The sequence below is a fragment of the Dipodomys merriami genome, unplaced genomic scaffold (genome assembly GCF_024711535.1).
Source record: "Dipodomys merriami isolate MVZ:Mamm:240054 unplaced genomic scaffold, mDipMer1.0.p SCAF_19, whole genome shotgun sequence".
In the NCBI taxonomy this organism is placed as follows: Eukaryota; Metazoa; Chordata; class Mammalia; order Rodentia; family Heteromyidae; genus Dipodomys; species Dipodomys merriami.
This window is the reverse complement of record NW_027203270.1, coordinates 27,506,109-27,525,560: the sequence shown is the minus strand read 5'-3', so window position 1 is coordinate 27,525,560 and position 19,452 is coordinate 27,506,109. Positions and strand designations below refer to the sequence as shown.

The 19,452-nt window shown below is 39.5% G+C and overlaps 1 protein-coding gene across 1 annotated transcript; it reads right to left on the bottom strand.

Moving 5' to 3' along the window:
• Nucleotides 1-13,589: 13,589 nt before the first annotated feature.
• Krt24 (keratin 24) lies at nt 13,590-18,932 on the bottom strand. Its single transcript, XM_070026923.1, has 7 exons — nt 18,375-18,932; nt 17,550-17,632; nt 15,990-16,146; nt 15,574-15,735; nt 15,348-15,473; nt 14,528-14,745; nt 13,590-13,731 (listed from the first exon to the last, which is right to left on the bottom strand). Exons 1-7 carry the CDS (start codon nt 18,930-18,932, stop codon nt 13,590-13,592), a joined length of 1,446 nt encoding a protein of 481 aa, XP_069883024.1.
• Between the last annotated feature and the right edge of the window lie 520 nt (nt 18,933-19,452).

Here is a 19,452-nt window from a genome sequence, read left to right as displayed (position 1 = left end):
CTTAACTATGCATCCTAGACATGGTGGTCTTCTTGGAGCCATATGTCTGCAGATACCTAGGATCTACCATCGATGAACAAAACTTCTATTTGTTCAAAGGGGTTTCAATTGAACATGTCAGTTTAGTTGTACAATGCATCTTCTTCAGCGTCATCCCTTCCATCATTATCTCCAAGTCCACAACTTTAAAGTGAGGTTAAACACCCTGGGTAATTGCTTTCCCCTTAACTAGATTGTAAGCCTGTTTTGAAAAATAATCACTTTCATTATGTGTTTGTAAACAGAGCATCTATTACATAATTATTTGAAAGAGAGAGAAATGGATGAGCTATTAGGTGACATTTACAAAAATAAAAAGGACAGCAATACAGTCTAGGATAAAAGGGTAGGAAAATTGTTCTTATATTTCATTCAATATTTACATCATTTCTACCACATTCATAACCTCTCCAACTCTTCCAGTGACCAGGAACACACTGCCTTAAAAACATCGAAATACAAGCTGGATGCAGGTGGCCCATGTCTGTAATCCTAGCTACTCAGAAGGCTAAGATCTGAAGATTGAGGTTCAAAGCCAGTCTGGACAGGAAAGTTTATAAGACTCTTATCTCCTACTAGCCACCAAAAAACCAGAAGTGGAGCTGTGGCTCAATTGGTAGAGTGCTAGCCTGAGCCAAAGAACTCAGGGACAGCACCTTGCCACCAAATTCAAGCCCTTTATCAAATTCAACACTTTATCTACACCTCCACATCCCACTACAAATCTAAATACTAACCAGCATCTTGATGTTTTTTGAGTTTTATCTACTGTTCTCATTGGATTGCAAACTTCCTAAGGGTGGACAGTATGTGTCTTACAATCTCTTTGGAACTTGCTCTAACTCTATCTCCTTACCAAGCCCTTAGATTTTTGTACTTAATGTTGTTAGACAAATGGATGAACATCAGAATAGGCACTCTTTTTATGATTATAATTATTAATGCATATTAATTATACAAATTAATGGATTTCTCTGTGATACTTCCATACATGCATAGATGATACTAGATCATGTTTACATTTCCTTCTACCCTCTTCTCCTCTTTTTGTCCTCCTTCCTTGTTCCTTCCCTAATAATCCCTCATGTTCTTAAATCAATTTGTTTTATTGTTGTTAGAGTATATAATACTTTATTGACTTTTAAAATTCTGTACTAAAAGGGAATTGATTCTTTTTACACTTCTTTTGAAAATATATCTTGAGTTCTGGCAATGTTCATTGCAAGTCCAAGTTTGTTTTGATTTTCTAATGGTATAATTAGGATAGGAGTTGCTCACTTAGGTATTATTGTTGCATGTTTAGGATGGAATGATAATCCTTTAGGGCGTAAGACTGTGTTTAGATAAAAGACATTCAACAATTATTCAGCTTAAGGCAACTTAATTATATCCACAGATTATGTCACTTTGTATGAATATAATACTTCTATTCCTGCAAATAAGGTTGCACATTTGAAGAAAATGCTGGGGTTTGTAGGTTTTTTTAATAGTTGTGTTTTAGTTTTTTCTTTTTCTTTTTTATTATTATCTTTAAGTAGTTGTACAAAGGAGCTGCCATTTAACAAAGTGTAGTTTTTACTCTCAAAAAACATTATCTTTGGGATGGAAAGTAGCCACAAGATTCATACCATGAATGAGCTGGTCATTGGAGTCAAGAGAAACACTTTCGGTTCTCTTAGATGAGTCTTACAGAGTAAATGATATTCTCCCCACCCCAATTCCCTTTTTTCCTTTGCATTGTTATTGGGGTTTGAACTCGGGACCTGGGAGCTGTCAAGGCTAGTGTTCTATCACTTGAATATACTTCAACTTCTGGCTTTTTGGTGATTATTTGGAGATAAGAGTCTTATGGCTTTGTGCCTTGACTGCCTTCAACCTTTATTCTTAGATCTCAATCTCTTGAATAGCTAGGATTAGCGGTGTGAGCCACTGTGACAAGCACTCGGTATACCTTTGAGAATTATGCTGTATTTTTTTGTTGTACTTTTGTATAGTTAGCCTGTGTGTAAATATGTGTATGCATTTTATGTGTTTTTGTGTATGTGCCAGTACTGGGGCCTGAACTCAGGATCTTGTTTCATTCAGCTTGCTTGCTCACAGATAGTGCTAACCACTTGAATCACGCCTTTAGTCCCCATACTTCATTTGTAGGTTGAGTGTTTAATACATTTGCCGATTACCTGCCAACTGTGGTCTGAAGTACTATGCTCTTCAGAGATACAAAGTGTTCTGAAATTTGTGAATTTTTTATTGTTTTGTTTTTAAAAAATATTTTGCTTCTTATCTTATTAGCTTATTCAGAAAAAGAAGTATAATTTATTTTCAGATATCTTTTGCCCTAAATTACAAACATTTACATTTGTAAGCAAATGAACTTTCATGAATTAATCCAGCCTGTATGAAAAGAAACATATTTGGCAGGGTGAGAATAGTGGATCAGTGATTGCCACACTCAGCCACACCTTTTACAAATATATTTTTTAATATTCTTCCCTCGAGAAAAAAACTCGTTATATTAATCCTTCTAGCTTCAGCTCCTTCTCAATTGTTTTTTTCAGATGTCATAACTTGCTGGTGGCTTGGCGCCTGTCTGCTCATTGCCGACGACGCCAGATACGAAATTGGGTGCTATGTTGACACACAGGTGCCACAGGCTCAGTTTCTTTCCAAAGCCATTGTCTTTGAGACTTCTACAAGTTGCCACAAACCGGTGACTTGTGAAGGAGACAGTCAAGGCAGTCAGCACTATTTCAGAACTAGGAAAAGAAAGTTACCATGGCAGCAAGAGCAGGGACTCTGGAACTGGACTGCCTAGGCTAGAAAGTGGGAAAGGTTGCTTAGTAGCTTCCTTGGATATGTTAGTTCATGGTTCTGTGTCTCAGTGTCCTCATCTGCAGACTGAGGAGAGTAGTGTTCGATCACCTTCTTTCTGTAGGCATGCTTTGAAGTCTAAAAGCTGCATGTCGCCGTGTTTGTGCTCTTGCTGTTGCCCTGGACTTGAAGGAGCTGGGTCTTCAGGGTGTTCACCTGGACTTAGGTCTCTGACAGCTGAGTGGGATCTGGCTTTGATTTTGCCAGGCTGCCTTCAAGGGGAGGTTTTATTTTTTCAGTTTTTATTTTTTGTGTCTGTCCTGGGGCTTGAACTCAGCCTGAGTGCTGTCCTGAGCTTTTTGCCCAAGGCTAACTTTCTATACCACTTGAGCCACAGCTCCACTTCCAGCAGAATTATTTAGGGAGATTAGTACTGGAGGTTTATTACCACTTACTTTGCAAGAAGAGAATATATATTGTACAGTTATCTTTTCTCTTCTAACCCTTCCTCTTTCAAGCAAACCAGAGAGGACCTTTCCAAATAGATGTCTTATTTTATAGGGGTGGGATTTTGTGATTTCCTGAGAAGGAGGGCATCTCAGGCTCCCTGAGTCTTTCTCACCTAACTGCGTTCACAGTGAGCATGGAGTAGGAAGTTCCTGCTTTCCTAGGGGGTAGAGCTGTGATCCTCAGCAGGCATTCTAGCTTCTGGCAAGATTTGGAGACATTTTTGGTAGTCAACTATTACATAAAGGCTATAGCTAGTGGGGCTCAGCTTCCTGGAGCCTACAGAATGGCCATCCCTAACCCAAGGAATCACCAGCCCCAAATGTCTATGGTGCCAAGAATGAGGGTACTGTATTCTGCTTTTAATTCTGACATTGAGATGTTATGTATTCAAAAATTTCAGGGAAACTGCTTGAATTATGGTAAATCTGATCTCATTTCAATTCCCTGTGGCATGAATTCTGCCACCTTGATAGTTTCTTTCCTTCTTTTTCCTTTTTTTGATTTGATTGCATAGAGCCACAAAATTTTTGAGCTAAAAAGTCCCTTAGGGATCATTAACTCCCTTGTTTTATAGATGAAGAAAACAATGAGGTCTAGAGTTGGAGTCTTGCAGGAGACTGACTTACCTGAGGTTACACAGTGAGTTTAGAGATAACCTGAGAATGAGGACTGGGTCCATGAAAGATACAGCAACTTGCTAATGTATGATTAGTTTAATGAAAGCTTCTGATGTGCTCCTTTTAGAAGATTAATGCTCTGGGAGAGAGCAAGGTAAGGGGTGACATTGTCCAAAAAGAAATATACTCATTACTTGACTTATGTGACAGTAACCCCTCTGTATTATCACCTTTATAATAACAATAAAAACAGGAATTAAAAAAAGAAGAAGATAATTGCTGCTGCTGTCTTTGTTCCTAATTTCCTGGGTCCTGAAACAACTGGATGGAGTAAAGGCTTATCACTAACAATCTTAGGTTTTTAGTGTGTAGGTGAAAATTGATTGTTGTTCAAGTTTAAGTGTATTAAATCTCCTTTGGTTAAAAAGGAGCTTACATACTTATTTTTAAAATTATTTTTTATTGTTTATGAAGGTGATGTACAGAGGGATTATAGTGACACATGTCAGGTAAGGAGTACATTTATTTTGTGACAGTGTCAGCCCTTCCCTCACTCTTTCCCAGTATACTTAAAAATTATAATCATAAAGGTGAAGTATGGCCGGGCGCTGGTGGCTCACGCCTGTAATCCTAGCTACTCAGGAGGCTGAGATCTGAGGATCGCGGTTCAAAGCCAGCCCGGGCAAGAGAGACTGTGAGACTCCTATCCCCAATAAACCACTAGAAAACCGGAAGTGGCACAGTAGCTCAAGTGGTAGAGCGCTCGCCTTGAGCTGAAGAGCTGAGGGACAGCGCCCAAGCCCAGAGTTCAAGCCCCATGACTGACCAAAAAAAAAAAAAAAAAGGTGAAGTATGGAGGGGTTGCAGTTACATAAGTCAGGTAAAGAGTACATTTCTTTATGGAAAATGTCAGCCCTTGCCTCGATCTCTCCCAGTATATTTCTCGATGCTTAGTAGATTTCTAGCTGACCTACTTGCAGGCATTTTATCTAGATTTATTTTCTTAAGCTTTCAGACAGGAACCTGCCTTACCACCTACTTGGGCAGAGAATAGGTGATCTCATTCTGAATGTGAGCCAGCATTTCCCTAATAGCATCTCATGCTGACATTCTTGGGAGCTCAGCAAATTCTGTGGTTGTAGTATTTGCAAAACAAGGCCTGACATGGGTAGTTCATAATTTGGCTACTAATTCTATTTTTTTCATGTATTCCATGGAAAATTTCTTGCCTAAGTTGCTAAGTGAAGAACTCTTAAGTTCTTGGATTTTTCTTACAAGCTTCAACAATAAACATCACTAGGCAACATGTGTTTGAGACCTATTGCTGAGAATTCATATGAAATTACAAAATTGTCTGAGAGGGCAGTTGGTGTGTGGTGTGTTTACCTAGGGGGAAGTTTTTAAGTACCACAGATGCTGTATGTAGACTGTTCTGGTTCCAAGGCATTAAGAACTCAATTCTGTTCCATTTCATCTTTAGAATCACAAGCAGCAGAAGCAGCAGCCTACTTGTTGCACTCTGCTCTAGATCTTCTGACACTGGGTGTGCTGCTAGTTTACCTTGTTGTTGAGCCTCATTGAAGCATCTTGGTGATTTTGGCTGGTCATACCTTCATAGTGAGTTTCTTGTCATTGAGGAACCAGGCAAGATCAGCTCTGGGTCTAGGGTCCATATCTACAACAGATGGCTGCACTTTAATTTCTTCACTTAGAAACAATCTCCAAGGAACTCAAACATAATGGCAGAAGAATTTACTCACATTATCCCTAACTTCATTTGAGTAGAAGATAAAAATGAAATAAGAAAGAAGAAAGATTTACTTGGTATATCCTTCCATCAGACTTTCAATCTGCATTTCCACATCAGCTTTGGGCAAGATCAGGCCTTTTAATGCCTTCTATGAGAGCCTTGATCCTTTGGTGGAGAATCAGTTTAGTTTCCAAACTGGAAAAACTTCTGAGTGCCTTCAATGGTCATTATGCTCTATTGAAAACCTCTTAGTCAAGTAATAGGTAGTAGAAATGCTGACATTCACTTTAATAATTGTTAATATAATTTGCTATTAATTTTTCACATTTTGAGAGGTAGGGTGGTACTTGCATATAAAATGCTGAAAGTGTTGAGGAAAGAATCCTCTCAGCATATTTTATTCCATAGTAATCATCCTTGTTACCTCTTAGGTGTCAAGGGCCTTTTCTATGTAAGCACAAAGTGGGAAATTAAATGAAGGAATCCTTAGAATGTCAGATGAGACCCAGCCAAAGAAATTAGGATTTTTGCTTAGAAAATAGAAGACATGGCAGACATTTAAAAATAATTCTCAGGATGAACTTTCCAAACTTTGGGCACCTACAACCCCAAAGATAATCTAGTAAAATCTTTCAGAAAGAATTTGTAGTCTACAGAAAGAATCACCATCCAACTCATTAAAATTCTGTGGTTTTTATGTTCCTGTGCTTAGATAGAAATCACAAGCTCTGATATTGGATCTTGATGGAAACTTTTGGGTGTGAAGCACCTAGTAGGGAAAAAACAAAAAAATGACTTCATCTTGACAGGGTAGAACAAAGCCCTAATTTGCATAAAGACTGCCACAGAGACTTGAAACTTTAACTTCTTGGTCTTAGAAAAAATTACTTGAAACAATTTACTTACAGATTGATACAAACAATGAGGGGAGCTAAGACAGATGTGCATTTCTAAAAATGAGGTTTCATTGACAAAGGTTATGATCATTTCAGTTCTTTCTAGAAGGCTGGTAATTTCCTGACATTAGTAATTGCAGTGATGAATTCCTACGTAAAAGGTAAGCATTGCTAACCTTTTGATGTTGACATATTTTTCTACACTGATAGAAACATATAAATACAAATGGGTTTCTTCTCTCTTAGTATGTTTGTTTACATGATGCACCGACTGCATATTTCCTTTTTCTCTTCATTGCATACATATATTATCAGTTTAAGACACATATTTTTTATGGCCTCTTTGCTACCAATGTCTGAAAAAACATTGTTTATTCAATCATATCTTTTTATTTTTATTTTTTTTGTTGTTTGTCATAGGGCTTGAACTCAGGGCCTGGGTGCTGTCCCTGAGCTTTTTCACCCAAGGCTACCATTCTACCACTTTGAGCCACAGAACCACTTCCAGTTTTCTGTTGGTTAATTAGAGATAAGAGTCTTCACAAACTTTCCTGCTCTGGTTGGCTTTGAACCTTGATCCTCAGCTCTCAGCCTCCAGAGTAGCTAGGATTACAGATGTGAGCCACCAGCACCCGGCTCAATCATTTCTTTTGTTTTGTTTTGTTTGTTTGTTTGTTGATCCACTTGAGCCACAGCACCACTTTCTCAATCATTTCTTCAGGCTCTTCTCATGCATGTAACCTTTTAGACGATAGTACAAGAAACACCCTATATATATGACAGATGTCTGGGTCTATGGGTTTTCAGAAATAACTTGTGGTCAAATTACCAGAAATGATCAATCTCTGTGATAACTTCTTTTCCCATAGTTATAACAAATATTGACTTACCTCCAAACTGGCCTGGATCTTTTAATTTCTTAAAATACTCCATATTATAAATCTGTGATGTCTTCTTATCTCTGATTAGTACCTTGGAGTTTATTTAAGCTAGGAGCAGATGCTCATGTAATTTAGGGAAAGATCAAGCAGATGAACGAGGTAGAGAACTCAACAGACCACAGAGTTTTCCATCATTGCTGCAGAGAGCCTCCATGTGACACTGAATGGGTTCAGAGAAATGGAGTGGGGAGTGTGTGTAAGGTGAAAGGTTTTTATACATTCTAGGGTGAGACTCTTCTTTGGAATGTTTTTGTCCTGTCCTGTTTGGGATTTATGGTAGGAGTATTCTTCTGATGCTAATAATCCTGCACTTTCAGATAAGGTAAAGGGTGAAATTTTCCTGACAGTCAGGAGGGGTCCACGGAGAAGGGTGGACCTTGGGAGCAACATGGAATTGTGAGAACAAAGCAGATTCCCACCAACATACAGTTGATTCTATAAGTAATTGTGCAAAACAGCAGGATTAATAAATCTCCAACTTTTTGAGTTGTATATAAGAACTATTTCTCTTTTCCAAATACTTTAAAGCGAAATGAAGCCCAAGATGGGGACACAAGTAGTTTTTTTCTTTCTTGCCATTGTTCCTAACATAATGTACCATGTGATTTTTAAAATTTGTTTGTATGTTCCTCCCCCACAGTATAACCCCTGTTTTCACTGTATCTGATGTGGGTGCCCTGCATCTTGTATATACACTTCTCTAACTTGGAGAGGGGAAGGAAAAAAAATGCTTAAATAGGGATACAGGTTGACTCATTGTAACAATGAGATGTACAAGACACTATGTTGAAAAAATGAACTTTACACTTTAGGTGGGGAGGGGGAAGTGTAGTTGTGGAGGTGGGAGGGAAGGGATGGTAGGGGAAAAACAGAGGTGGAGATACAATGTTTGATAGGAAATGTACTCATTACCTTGCTCATGTAACTGTAACCCCTCTGTACAGTATTTTTACGATAAAAAACATATTTAAAAAACCCAAATACTTTAATAGCCAGTCTATACAGTAAGAGGGTGTGGGAATGAAGAGTAGAAATAGAAAAAAGGGAGAGAGATCACACTGGCACACTAAATTTCTTTAAAGTCATTGGGCAAGAAAAGTAACATTGGACTTCCAAACTGATATCATACAACTTCTAAAAAGTATTTTGACTTGAGTGTAAGAGCAAAAGTTGACTCTTCGGGGCTGGGAAGTGGCTCAGAGGTAGAGTGCTTGCCTTGCATGCATAAGGCCTTGGGCTCCATTCCTCAGCACCACATAAGCAGAAAAAGCTGGAAGTGGTGCCTTTGACTCAAGTGGTAGAGCGCTAGCCTTGAGCTGAAGAGCTGAGGGACAACACCGAGGCCCAGAGTTCAGGCCCCATGACCGACCAAAAAAAGAAGGAAAAGAAAAAAGAAAAATAGACTCTTTTCCTCTATTTTTGGTAAACAACTGCATGGTAAACTTAGATAATTTTTCCCTCTGGGTTTTTTCCTGGAAGTAGCCTTTTAGTATTTTATTTAAAATAGGGCAGATCTGGAGCTTTTATACTGATGTCACCAATATTATTATTTTCTGGGATGTCAGGAAATCATATTCTTTACAACTGACACAATGTAGGCTAGAGCTTTGATAAGTCAGCCCCAGACTTCTCTAGTTTGCATTTATTTGTATAACAATCTCATTTATGTTGGTCCCTAAACTCCCCCCACCCAGCAGATTTCCATGAAAATTATTGTAAACTTTGTCCCCATGGAACATTCAGTCTTGTTCAACAAAGATTTTTCAAAACATTTGTGTAATGTCTCTACAAATACTTGAATGCGACCTAAAATGCCAAGTTTACTTTCTGAAAAAATCAACACGGGAGACAAATATAGTGTTGCTTTATGGCTACAATTCAGTTTGTTGTTAGATCCTCCAGCTCAAGATTGATGATTAAAATCCTTCTTCTGGCCAGGTGCCAGTGGCTCTACTCAGGAGGCTGAGATCTGAGGATCGAGGTTTCAAGCCCGTCTGGGCAGGGAAGTCCACGAAACTCTTGTTTGCAATTAACCACCAGAAAGCTAGAAGTGTTATTTTGGCCCCAAGTAATAGAGTGCTAACCTTGAGCAAAAAAAAAACTCAGTGACAGCTCCCAGGCCGTGAGTTCAAGTCCCATGACTGACAAAACTTGTTTCTTCTTCTAGGAAAAGCAAACACTTTCATCTCTCTTGATACTAAATAGAAATCTCCTTAAAGCTAAGGATTCCCTTTACATGGCAGGGCCAAGACTAGGATTTCACTGGCAAATTTCCCCTCAGTTGCAGCTTCTTAAAATCCATTGTGGACAAGGTTTGATGTGGGCAAATTAGAAGAAAATATTCTCTTTGAAATGTTGGACTGTCCCTTTCATCTGCATTTCTGGACTGAGAGATGGGTAATACTAAAAGTTGCAAGTGATTTCTGGACAAATTTATTCAGAAATCAATGTAGGTTCTTAGTTATATTTCATAGGTGTATATTTAAAGGCTATTAGAACAATACTTTAAAAATAATAGCTTGTTTTTCCTGACCCAGCTTGACATATTTATCCTTATTAGCTTATGACAACAAGTAAAGATTGGATTACAGGGTAAGACACTTGTGATTTGTTTTCCTCCTCTTACATGGTTTCGATTCTGCCTTTATTAGTCTGGCTTTTTATTCTTTTTAGTTGTTGTTGCTATAACAGCATACTTGAGATAGGATAACTTTATAGACAAAAGAGGTTTATTTAGCTTAAGTTTTGGCTGCAAAGAGTCCAAACTGCGTGGTGCAGGCTCTGGTGTCTTGTGGACTGTATTATCTCATGTGTTGGGAGGGAGTGTGTCTATACATCACATTGCAAAACAGGAAGCCAGGGAGAGACTAAAACTCTATAATCCCTTCCATGGGCACATGTCCAATTAACCTAAGGCCCTCCTGGTAGACACTGTCTCCTGACACTGTTGTAATGAGGACAAACTTCCAAGACATGCCTCTTTGGGGGGACCTAGGTAAGCCATGTGGAAACTATAGCACTGCCTGACTCCACTGTATCATTAAGAAACAAGGCTGAGCTGCGCAATTCACAGCCGATTGCAGTCTTGTTCTGAGCTCCCCAATGCTGACATATCCCTTGTGGTTCAGGAGGAAAAATATATACTTGATCAATCTGTCTAGGACCCTGAGCTTTGTACATATCTCAGTGCCAGGATGCTTTCTTTCTCTTTTTCCCTCTCCCTCTCTCCCTCTCCCTCTCTCCCACTTCCTTTCTCTCTCCCTCCTCCTTTCTCTTTCCCTCCCTCCATCCTTCTCTCGCTCCCTCCCTCCCCCTCTCCTTTTTTGCTTCTTCCCATCTTATTTTTTCATGAAGACATGGATATTGCAAATGAGTATGTTGCTATTGAAAGGGTTTGGGTAATATATCCTGTTGTCCAAATGTCATATTCAATCCATTGATAATTTATTAAAGTGATTTATTACTTGCAGTACTTTGTGACTTGGGGAGGTGGTGTGGGATAGTAGTACTTGTACTGCATTTCAGGCAATTTCCATTCATTCCATTGTCTCCTTGTTGGAACTACTGTCTGATTTCATGAAGTCATCAGGCAAGTTTGGACCTCTTCCCTTAGAGCCTCAAGTTCTATTGCTTGGTACTGTTTGCTGGATATCTTGCCTTGATGTTTCTAATCTCTTTGAAGACAGACGGCACTTCTTGTATTCTCCTCCTCCTTGTACGTTGTTGCTCGAGGTCAGGAACACAAGAAGTACCTTAGGAATCTCTAGATAAAATGAATGGGTTTAAATCCATGTGCATGTAGGCACCAGCTCTTCCTCCTGACAGGCAAGTCTACTCAGAAGAAAGATGTGTGATCCTCTGGTTTAAAAGTTGACTGCATAGTGGAGTTTTTTGTTGTGTGGTTCTAAAGTAATTTTAGAACAGGTAATCATGTACAGCTACCATTTAAAGATATCTTTTGTTCAGGACTCTAAATAAATTTCATAATCCCAAATGGTTCAATATTAAGTCGAAACCTCTTTCTTTGTATGACTACCTAAAGGTAGGAAAAAATTTAAAAAAGGAACATGTTCTTAGCAACACATTCTATTTTATCTCAGTATCTTTGGACCTAGGATATGGACTTTTCGTATCTTTAGAGAGTATTTTTTGGCACAAATGGAGCATCTTAACCTGAGTCTAGCAAACACAGAGTGAATGTTTTCACCTGCAGATGATTTTCAGAGCATTATCATGTTACTTTGTCACTAGGCACAAACTTGGCTCCCAGGTGGTTAGGATCCACAGTTAGAAGATTAGATCTGGGAAGACCCAAGGCTTATTTGATGTAGCTGTGAGGTCCCTATGGATTAGAGGCTGAGCAAAATAGTCTTCAATGTCTGGAAATATCTAGGCTTGATCACATTCTTAATACCATGTTTTAAAATTTTTCAGTGAAAGAAAAACCTTCAGGCTTGGAATGTAGTGTAGTGGTAGAGTGCTTACCTAGCATGCATGAAGCAGAAAAAGCAGAAGTGGTGCTGTGGCTCAAGTGGTAGTGCTAACCTTGAGCAAAAGAAGCTCAGGGACAATGCCCAGGCCCTGAGTTCAAGCCCCAGGACTGGCAAGCTTTAATTTACTATAATGATTTGATGAGAAATATCTGACTTAAGATAACCTTGTACTTTTTCTTTTGAGTAGTGATTTATATTTAGAGCTTTGTGTTCCATTGATGTGCACAGAAGACAAAAATGGCATTTTTTGTTGCTTTGATGATTACAGTATGATATTATCATTCAGCTCTTCTTGGTTTTCTATATATAGATTTCATGAATTATTTTTGGCTCATTCATTTAAGTTTAAGTGTGGCTTTTTCTGCCATGTCCTGTGTTGTTTTCTTGACAGTAGGCTTGTGGAATTGATTCTCTAACTTGTGATTTGGGTGTTCGCCTCAAATGAGAATGTCTTTTGGCAGTCTGGGTTGGTCTTAAACTTGGTTCTTCCTGGGACCTGTCCCACCTCCTGCTCTATCTTAATGGCTTCATCATCCCAAGCAAGACAAGGCAGGATCATGTAGTTTCATGGATAATGTAGAAATGAGAGAATGGGCTTGTGATCATCCATGGGGTAAAAGATCTCAGCAATGGAGAGTAGAGAAAAGAAACACCAGCTTGGCCTAGGCACAATGTTTGGATAGAGATGTGGCTAGATTTAGCAAAGGAATGAATACCAGAGTGTCTCTTTTCTTTGGGGCTTTCAAGGGTGTTTAAGAAATCTGGCATGATTTCACACATCCAATCTTTCTTCCCAAGGTTCTTTCTTTGGCCCATTTCCTAAATATTCTGCAAACATATCATGTCTCTTTCTATGGAACTTCTGATGCATACTGTGAAATTGAATACTTCCTTCACTATGAGCATCTTTGTAATCCTTGTTGTCTTCTTTGTGTTTTAGCTTTCCTCCCCACCTATGATGTAACCTTTGTGAAGAGGGAAACATGGGTTATGTTTCTTTTCTATCTTATGAAATATCCCACTCAGCAATGGACATAAAGAAACTAGACACTAATTGATTACATGTTTATTGGTAACTTTATTTTTGGTGAGCTAAGCTGTTGGTTGAGGTGTTAGGGACATTTCACTTATAGCATCATTCCGGTCTCCTGTAAGATTGTTAAACTGTCCACATGCAAAATGACTCTAGACTTTTTTGGAGAAGGTTCCAAATAAATAACAAATTAGCATGAGTAATTTAATGATTCTTCTAGATCATAACTGATTGACTTGTTCCTAAGTAAAAATAACGACTTTCTTAGAAACGTTCAGGAATAGTTTTGCTAATTTGCAAAATTCAGTTTATTGAAGCATGGAAAAAGTTAGCGCATAGTGTCATTTTTTACTTTTGGGGGAGCATTATAATAAGAAAACAAGAAGATGCAGAGAAATTGGCTGCTGGCCATTTCTGGACTGAAGCTTTCCTCTGGAGCTCTCTAGAAAGATGACTAGATCACTTACTGAAAGACACCTTTGTCGGTCTAGAAAACTGCTTATTTTATTTTCACCTCTGAGATATTGCTGACTTGAGATGAGACAACTTTGCCATCCACCACCTCCTCGATGATGGTCTTAGTCACTCTTGTCTTGCTGGGATCTGAAAAATCATGAGACCACAATGTCAGTCTGGAAGCACTGCCATGAATAATTCAACTATATTTACAGAGTATGTTATATCTGGGTAAGATTATGCAAACAACTATAGACAGTTTAAAATGGTGAGAAAATGCTTGCCTTTAACTTTAAAGCTACAAAATAATAATCAACATTAAAAATAGCTCTACCTCTTCCTTGACCAGAAGAGCTTTCAGATCTTGACTCCATAGGTCTCATGTTTCTGGATCCTCCAAAACCAGAACCACTGGGAAAAAGAATTATATTTTCTTTTGTAGTTACAAAGGTAGCAGAAACTCTCTGTTCCAACACTTTGGTTTTGGATGAATTTTTTTTTTTTTGGTGTGGTGTGTGTGTGCACAGGCATGGATATGCCAATACTAGCCTGGCACTCTATACAACCTAAACAAAAGTGGTGCTCAACCACTTTAGCCATACCTCCACTTCTGGCTTTTTGCTAGTTAATTGGAGATAAGAGTCTAAAGGGCTTTCCTGCCTGGACTGGCTTTGAACTGCTATCCTCAGATCTCAGATACCTGAGTAGTGAGAATTACAAGCATAAACCACTACCACTCAGAATTTTATTTTTTTTGTTTCTCATTATGTAGCCTTTGAACTTGAGATTCTCCTGCCTCTTCCTCCTAAGTTGGGATTACATGTATTTGTCCCTCTTCCCCTATCTTGGATGTCTTTGGACTGTATTTGCCTGTGATTTTATTATTTCATAAGTATACATCCAACCCCTGCATCCTTTATTGGTTTGTTCAAATCAGTTCAGCAAGGTATACATGTCAGCATGATCCTGGCTTTCATTTACCCTCCCTCTCCATCAAGGAGGCGGCGGTAGGTCTCGATCTCCATCTCTAGGCGGGTCTTGATGTCCAGCAGTTGCTCATATTCTGCGTTCTGGCATTCGGTCTCACCCCGGATCTGGCAGATCTGCTCCTCTAGGCTGTTGATCAGCATCTGAGTTTTTGACAGCTGAGCTGCATAGCCAGCTTCTGTGTTGGCCAGGTTCCCTTCCAGGGAACTTTTCTAAGGGGAAAAAGCAAGTGAAGAAATCGTGATGAAAATAAATCAATGGATAAGAAAAATAAAATTTCACTGGGGACTCAAAGTATACCTAGTACTAATCTATATCATTTTATCATTGCTTCTTCAATTTTTGTTGACATTAAGTTTACATTGTGTGTATGTGTGTGTGTGTGTGTGTGTGTGTGTGCGCGCGCACACGTGTATGCAGATACTGGGGCTTGAATTCAGGTCTGGGTTCTGTCCCTTAACTTTTTTTAAAGTCAGGATTAGCACTCTATCACTTGAGCCACAGCTCCAGTTCTGGCTTTTTCCTGGTAAATTGGAGTCTCATGGACTTACCTGCCTAGGCTGGTTTTGAACCTAGATCCTCAGATTTTAGTCTCCTGAGTAGCTAGGAATATAGGTATGAGCTACTGGCGCTGGTTAAATCTTTAATTGAATTAATATAATTTATCTTGAACTGCTTTATGCTTTCTAGAACCACGGCTTCATTCTTCTTAGCATTGTTTTAATTTCATGCCTAGCAAGCATCTTGCAGAGAAAGAAAAAAAAAATTTGCTTAACTCCCTGCTAGAGGTTTTTGGAAAGCTCTTCATGCATACCATGGCCAGTTGAGACTGAAGTTCAATTTCCAGGGCTTGCATTGTACGTTTCAGTTCTGTTATCTCATTCTTGGCTGAGTTGGCTGCTCCAGCATCAACAGAGATCTGGGATTGCAGAGATGCGCTCTGAGAGAAAAAAAAAAAGTAACAGTTGTTACAGGCAACTGAAAGGAGCAGACATGGCTGATATGTGGCTGCAGATTAGATGCTCAACACAAATATTGACCTGCTTGTTGAACTGTTCCTCAATTTCCCGGCGGTTTTTCTCAGCCAGCTCCTCATACTGTGCCCTCATATCATTCAGTAACTTGGTCAGATCTGTCCCAGGAGCTGCATTCATTTCTACCGTCACGTCTCCACTGGAGCTTCCCTGCAAGCTCTTCATTTCCTAGCATGAAGGGGAAAAGGTCACAGACATGCAAATAGAAAAGCCACCATTTCCTAAAATGTGTATAGCTCTACATTGTTGACAGCAGGGCAGTCAAGGGAAAAAAAATAAGTTCAGCCATAATGTGTTCATTGTAACCCTATTCTGCTCAGTGGATGTGGGCAGTCCATTTGAATACAATCGTTTGGTTTTCTAGACTGGATGTGAGGGACACATGGAAGCCAGAGTTGTTCATTCATGTGTAGTTGTTCTACCTCCTCATGGTTCTTCTTCAGGTAGGCCAGCTCCTCGGTGAGGCTCTCGAATTGCATCTCCAGGTCAGAGCGAGTCATGGTCAGTTCATCCAGGACTTTCCGCAGGCCGTTGATGTCAGCTTCCACGCTCTGCCGGAGGTACAGCTCATTCTCATACCTGGAAGGGGCAGTGACAAGTAGGACAGTGATTTGGCCTGACACATTTCAACCTTCCCCTTCTGTCATGTCCAAGAATTTTGGCAAATAAGGCTTTTGAACTTTTCTCTGATCATCCCCACTCTCATCCTGGCAGAAAAATAGATGTCTAGTGTCATCTAATCGTGTCTACTAATTTTAGAACAAAATTATCATTTAATTAATTTATTAACTTTATTTACTTAAACATTATTTACTTAAAAATAGTCTTTAGGTAGTTGTACAAAGAGGATTCAATTCCACATGTCTGTTGATGATTATATTGCATCCTGATTAATGGCAACCCCCTCCCCCCTTTTTTTTGTTAGTCATGGGGCTTGAACTCAGGGCCTAGGCACTGTCCCTGAGCTCTTTTTCTCAAGGCTAGTGCTTTACCACTTTGAGCCACCGCTCTACTTCTGCTTTTCTGGTGGTTAATTGGAGATAAGATTCTCACAGACTTTCCTGCCTGGGCTAGCTTTGAACTGTGATCCTCAGATCTCAGCCACCTAAGTAGCTAAGGATTATAGGCCTGAGCCACCAGTGCCTGGCACCCTCCTTTTTCATACTGTACTCTTTGGAAAGACATATAACAGTTATATAACCATATATAATCTGTACTTAAAGAGTAGGAATTTACATGGCATCTCTGTAAGTGTGGAGTAGCTACCAAAATTATCTTACCCATCTATTTTTATCTGTCCCACTAGGTTTCTCCCCATACAGTCTGAAACATTGAAGACTGGACTAAGTAAACTAAGAGTTTATTAGGGTAGTTGTTACATATAAAAACATTGTAATGGAAGATAACATTTCTCTCTGTGTGTGTGCGTGTGTGCGTGCGTGTGTGTGTGTGTGTGTGTGTGTGTGTGTGTGCCAGTCCACTGCTGGGGCTGGAACTCAGGGCTTGGTGCTGCCTCTGAGCTTTTTTGCTCAAGGCTAGTACTCTACCACTTGGGCCACAGCTCCACTTTTAGCTTTTTGGTGGTTAATTGGAGATAAGAATCTCATAGACTTTCCTGCCTGGGCTGGTTTTTAACTGTGATCCTCAGATCTCAGCCTCTTGAGTAGCTAGGATTACTGGCATGAGCCACCAGCGCCCAACTTGTCACCCTTTCTATCATTTTCTCCCCAGAGTTCCTAACCTCACCCATCCCCTCAAGTTACCTGGTTTCATTTTCACATGTGTACACTGACTAGATATTATGACTGTATCCATCCGCCCTTCATCTCTCCACTTGTCTGCCCCTCCTCTTGTACTTCTTTTTATTCTCCCCCACCTTGGGATATTTGTGAATTTAGGTCATAATCCTCAATTTTTCCCCCCTGGAAAATGAATTGAATTTTATTTTTATTATGACCCTTGTTTCCAAACTCTTTTCTTACTTGAGTCTGAAGTCATCAGCAGCCAGTCTGGAATTGTCAATCTGCAAAATGATCCCTGCGTTTTCAACAGTGGCAGCAATGATCTAGAAAAGGTGATAAGAATGAATAAATCACGGATGATGTTTGCCTCTTGTTTGCAGGCCTACCTGTGTGGGTTGCTGTCTTAAGGAGCTGCTCTTAAAGGCAAACACATATGTAACCATTTTTAGTAATGATACCTATATATTTAGGACTGCATCTTTCTGCAAAAAGGTAATTTCTATATTTACTGGAATAGGCACAAAGAACATTGTTTAATAGAACATAACCACCTGTGTATTTCTGCTGTTTGGAAGAAATCAGTTAATCCTCAATCCATGAGCTCTTTCCAAAAATGGTGCAAAAATTGAATTTTGCTTTAGAAAAGCCTTTAAAATTGATTTTAAGAGATACTGCATTATTATATAGTACTTGCAGCAGATTTTTCTAGGAAGAGGATTTGACTCTACAATGACACTAAAATGGTTCACTCTATCCGAATGAATAATGAAATCATTAGAGGAATCATTGAGTTATTGCCGTAGTTCATACACATACACATACACACACATATACAATGCATGCACACACACTTGTTTGAAGTCTGTCATTGTATTCACTTCACTCTTCTGTAGAAATACTCATATTTGAGAAGCAACATAGAAAATCAATGCAGATGGATGTCATGTTCAGTATTATCATAATTAAGACATACCAGAAACCATTTTGCATGTACAACAAGCAATTCCTTGACTTAAATTCATTAGGTAAGTGTAAGACACATCACAGCCCTGGATAGTATCCCACCTGGTTCTTGAGGTCTTCAATTACTGAGTAGTATTTGCTGTAATCTCGTCTATATCCACCATCTCTAGACCCATTCTTATCATACCACTCCTTGATTTTATTCTCCAGATCAGTGTTGGCCTCTTCCAGAGCCCGGACCTTGTCTAGGTAGTTAGCCAGGCGATCATTGAGGTTCTGCATGGTTTGCTTTTCACTTCCAGAGAAAAGTCCCCCATCGCTAATATCACTGTCACCAAAGCTACCTCCTAAACCATAGCCATGGCCATAGACGCCTCCACTGGCACCACCACCAAATCCAGAACTGCCACCAAATCCAGAGCCCCAGCCAAAGCCAGCTCTGGAGCCTGAGGCTGCTCCAATACCACCTCTTACTGAGCAGCTACTAAAGCCCCCTCCAATGCCACCTCCAAAGCCCCCGCTAGACCCCCCACTCAGGCCCCAGCTGCTGGCAGAGCCTCTCCCCAGACCACATCTGCTTCCACTGCTGAGGCTGTTTCCACCAGCAGACATCCTGTAGCCCCCAGCCCTGGAGGAGGAGATGCGAGCCGAGCAAGACATGCTCCTGCAAACCCTTCGCTTGTCAGGTGACTGACTGGGAGGGGTGCAGTGGCGAGCCTGTGGCAGATTGTCTCTTCTTTTGGTCTTATATACTCACGTTTAGGGTGTTGCTTTTCCCTGTAACTTCTTAATCCCTGTTACAGTTTTGTTAATCCCTAATTGGATAATGTCTTTTCCATGAACCCACTCTACTGGTTCCTTTTTTTTAATTTCTAAGGCTGGGTGAGAGAAAAATAAATAAGGTGGAGCAAATAAAAAATATTTCAGAATTATAGTTTTAATCTTTTAAAGCGGTTGATGACTGTTCTTTTCTGAAAGGACAATTCTGTTAAATTTGCTTCATGATTTCCCAATGGCAAGGAACATCCCTAGATTACTGCATGTAATTAAAATACTTAGTGTGATCAGAAGAACATTTCCCAACATGTAACTTTTTGTCTGTAGTGTTTTCAAATGTTGACATTGGCTTCAAGCATCCTTTTCTCTATTTCCAACAGCCTGTTGTTGTTTTTGTTTTTGA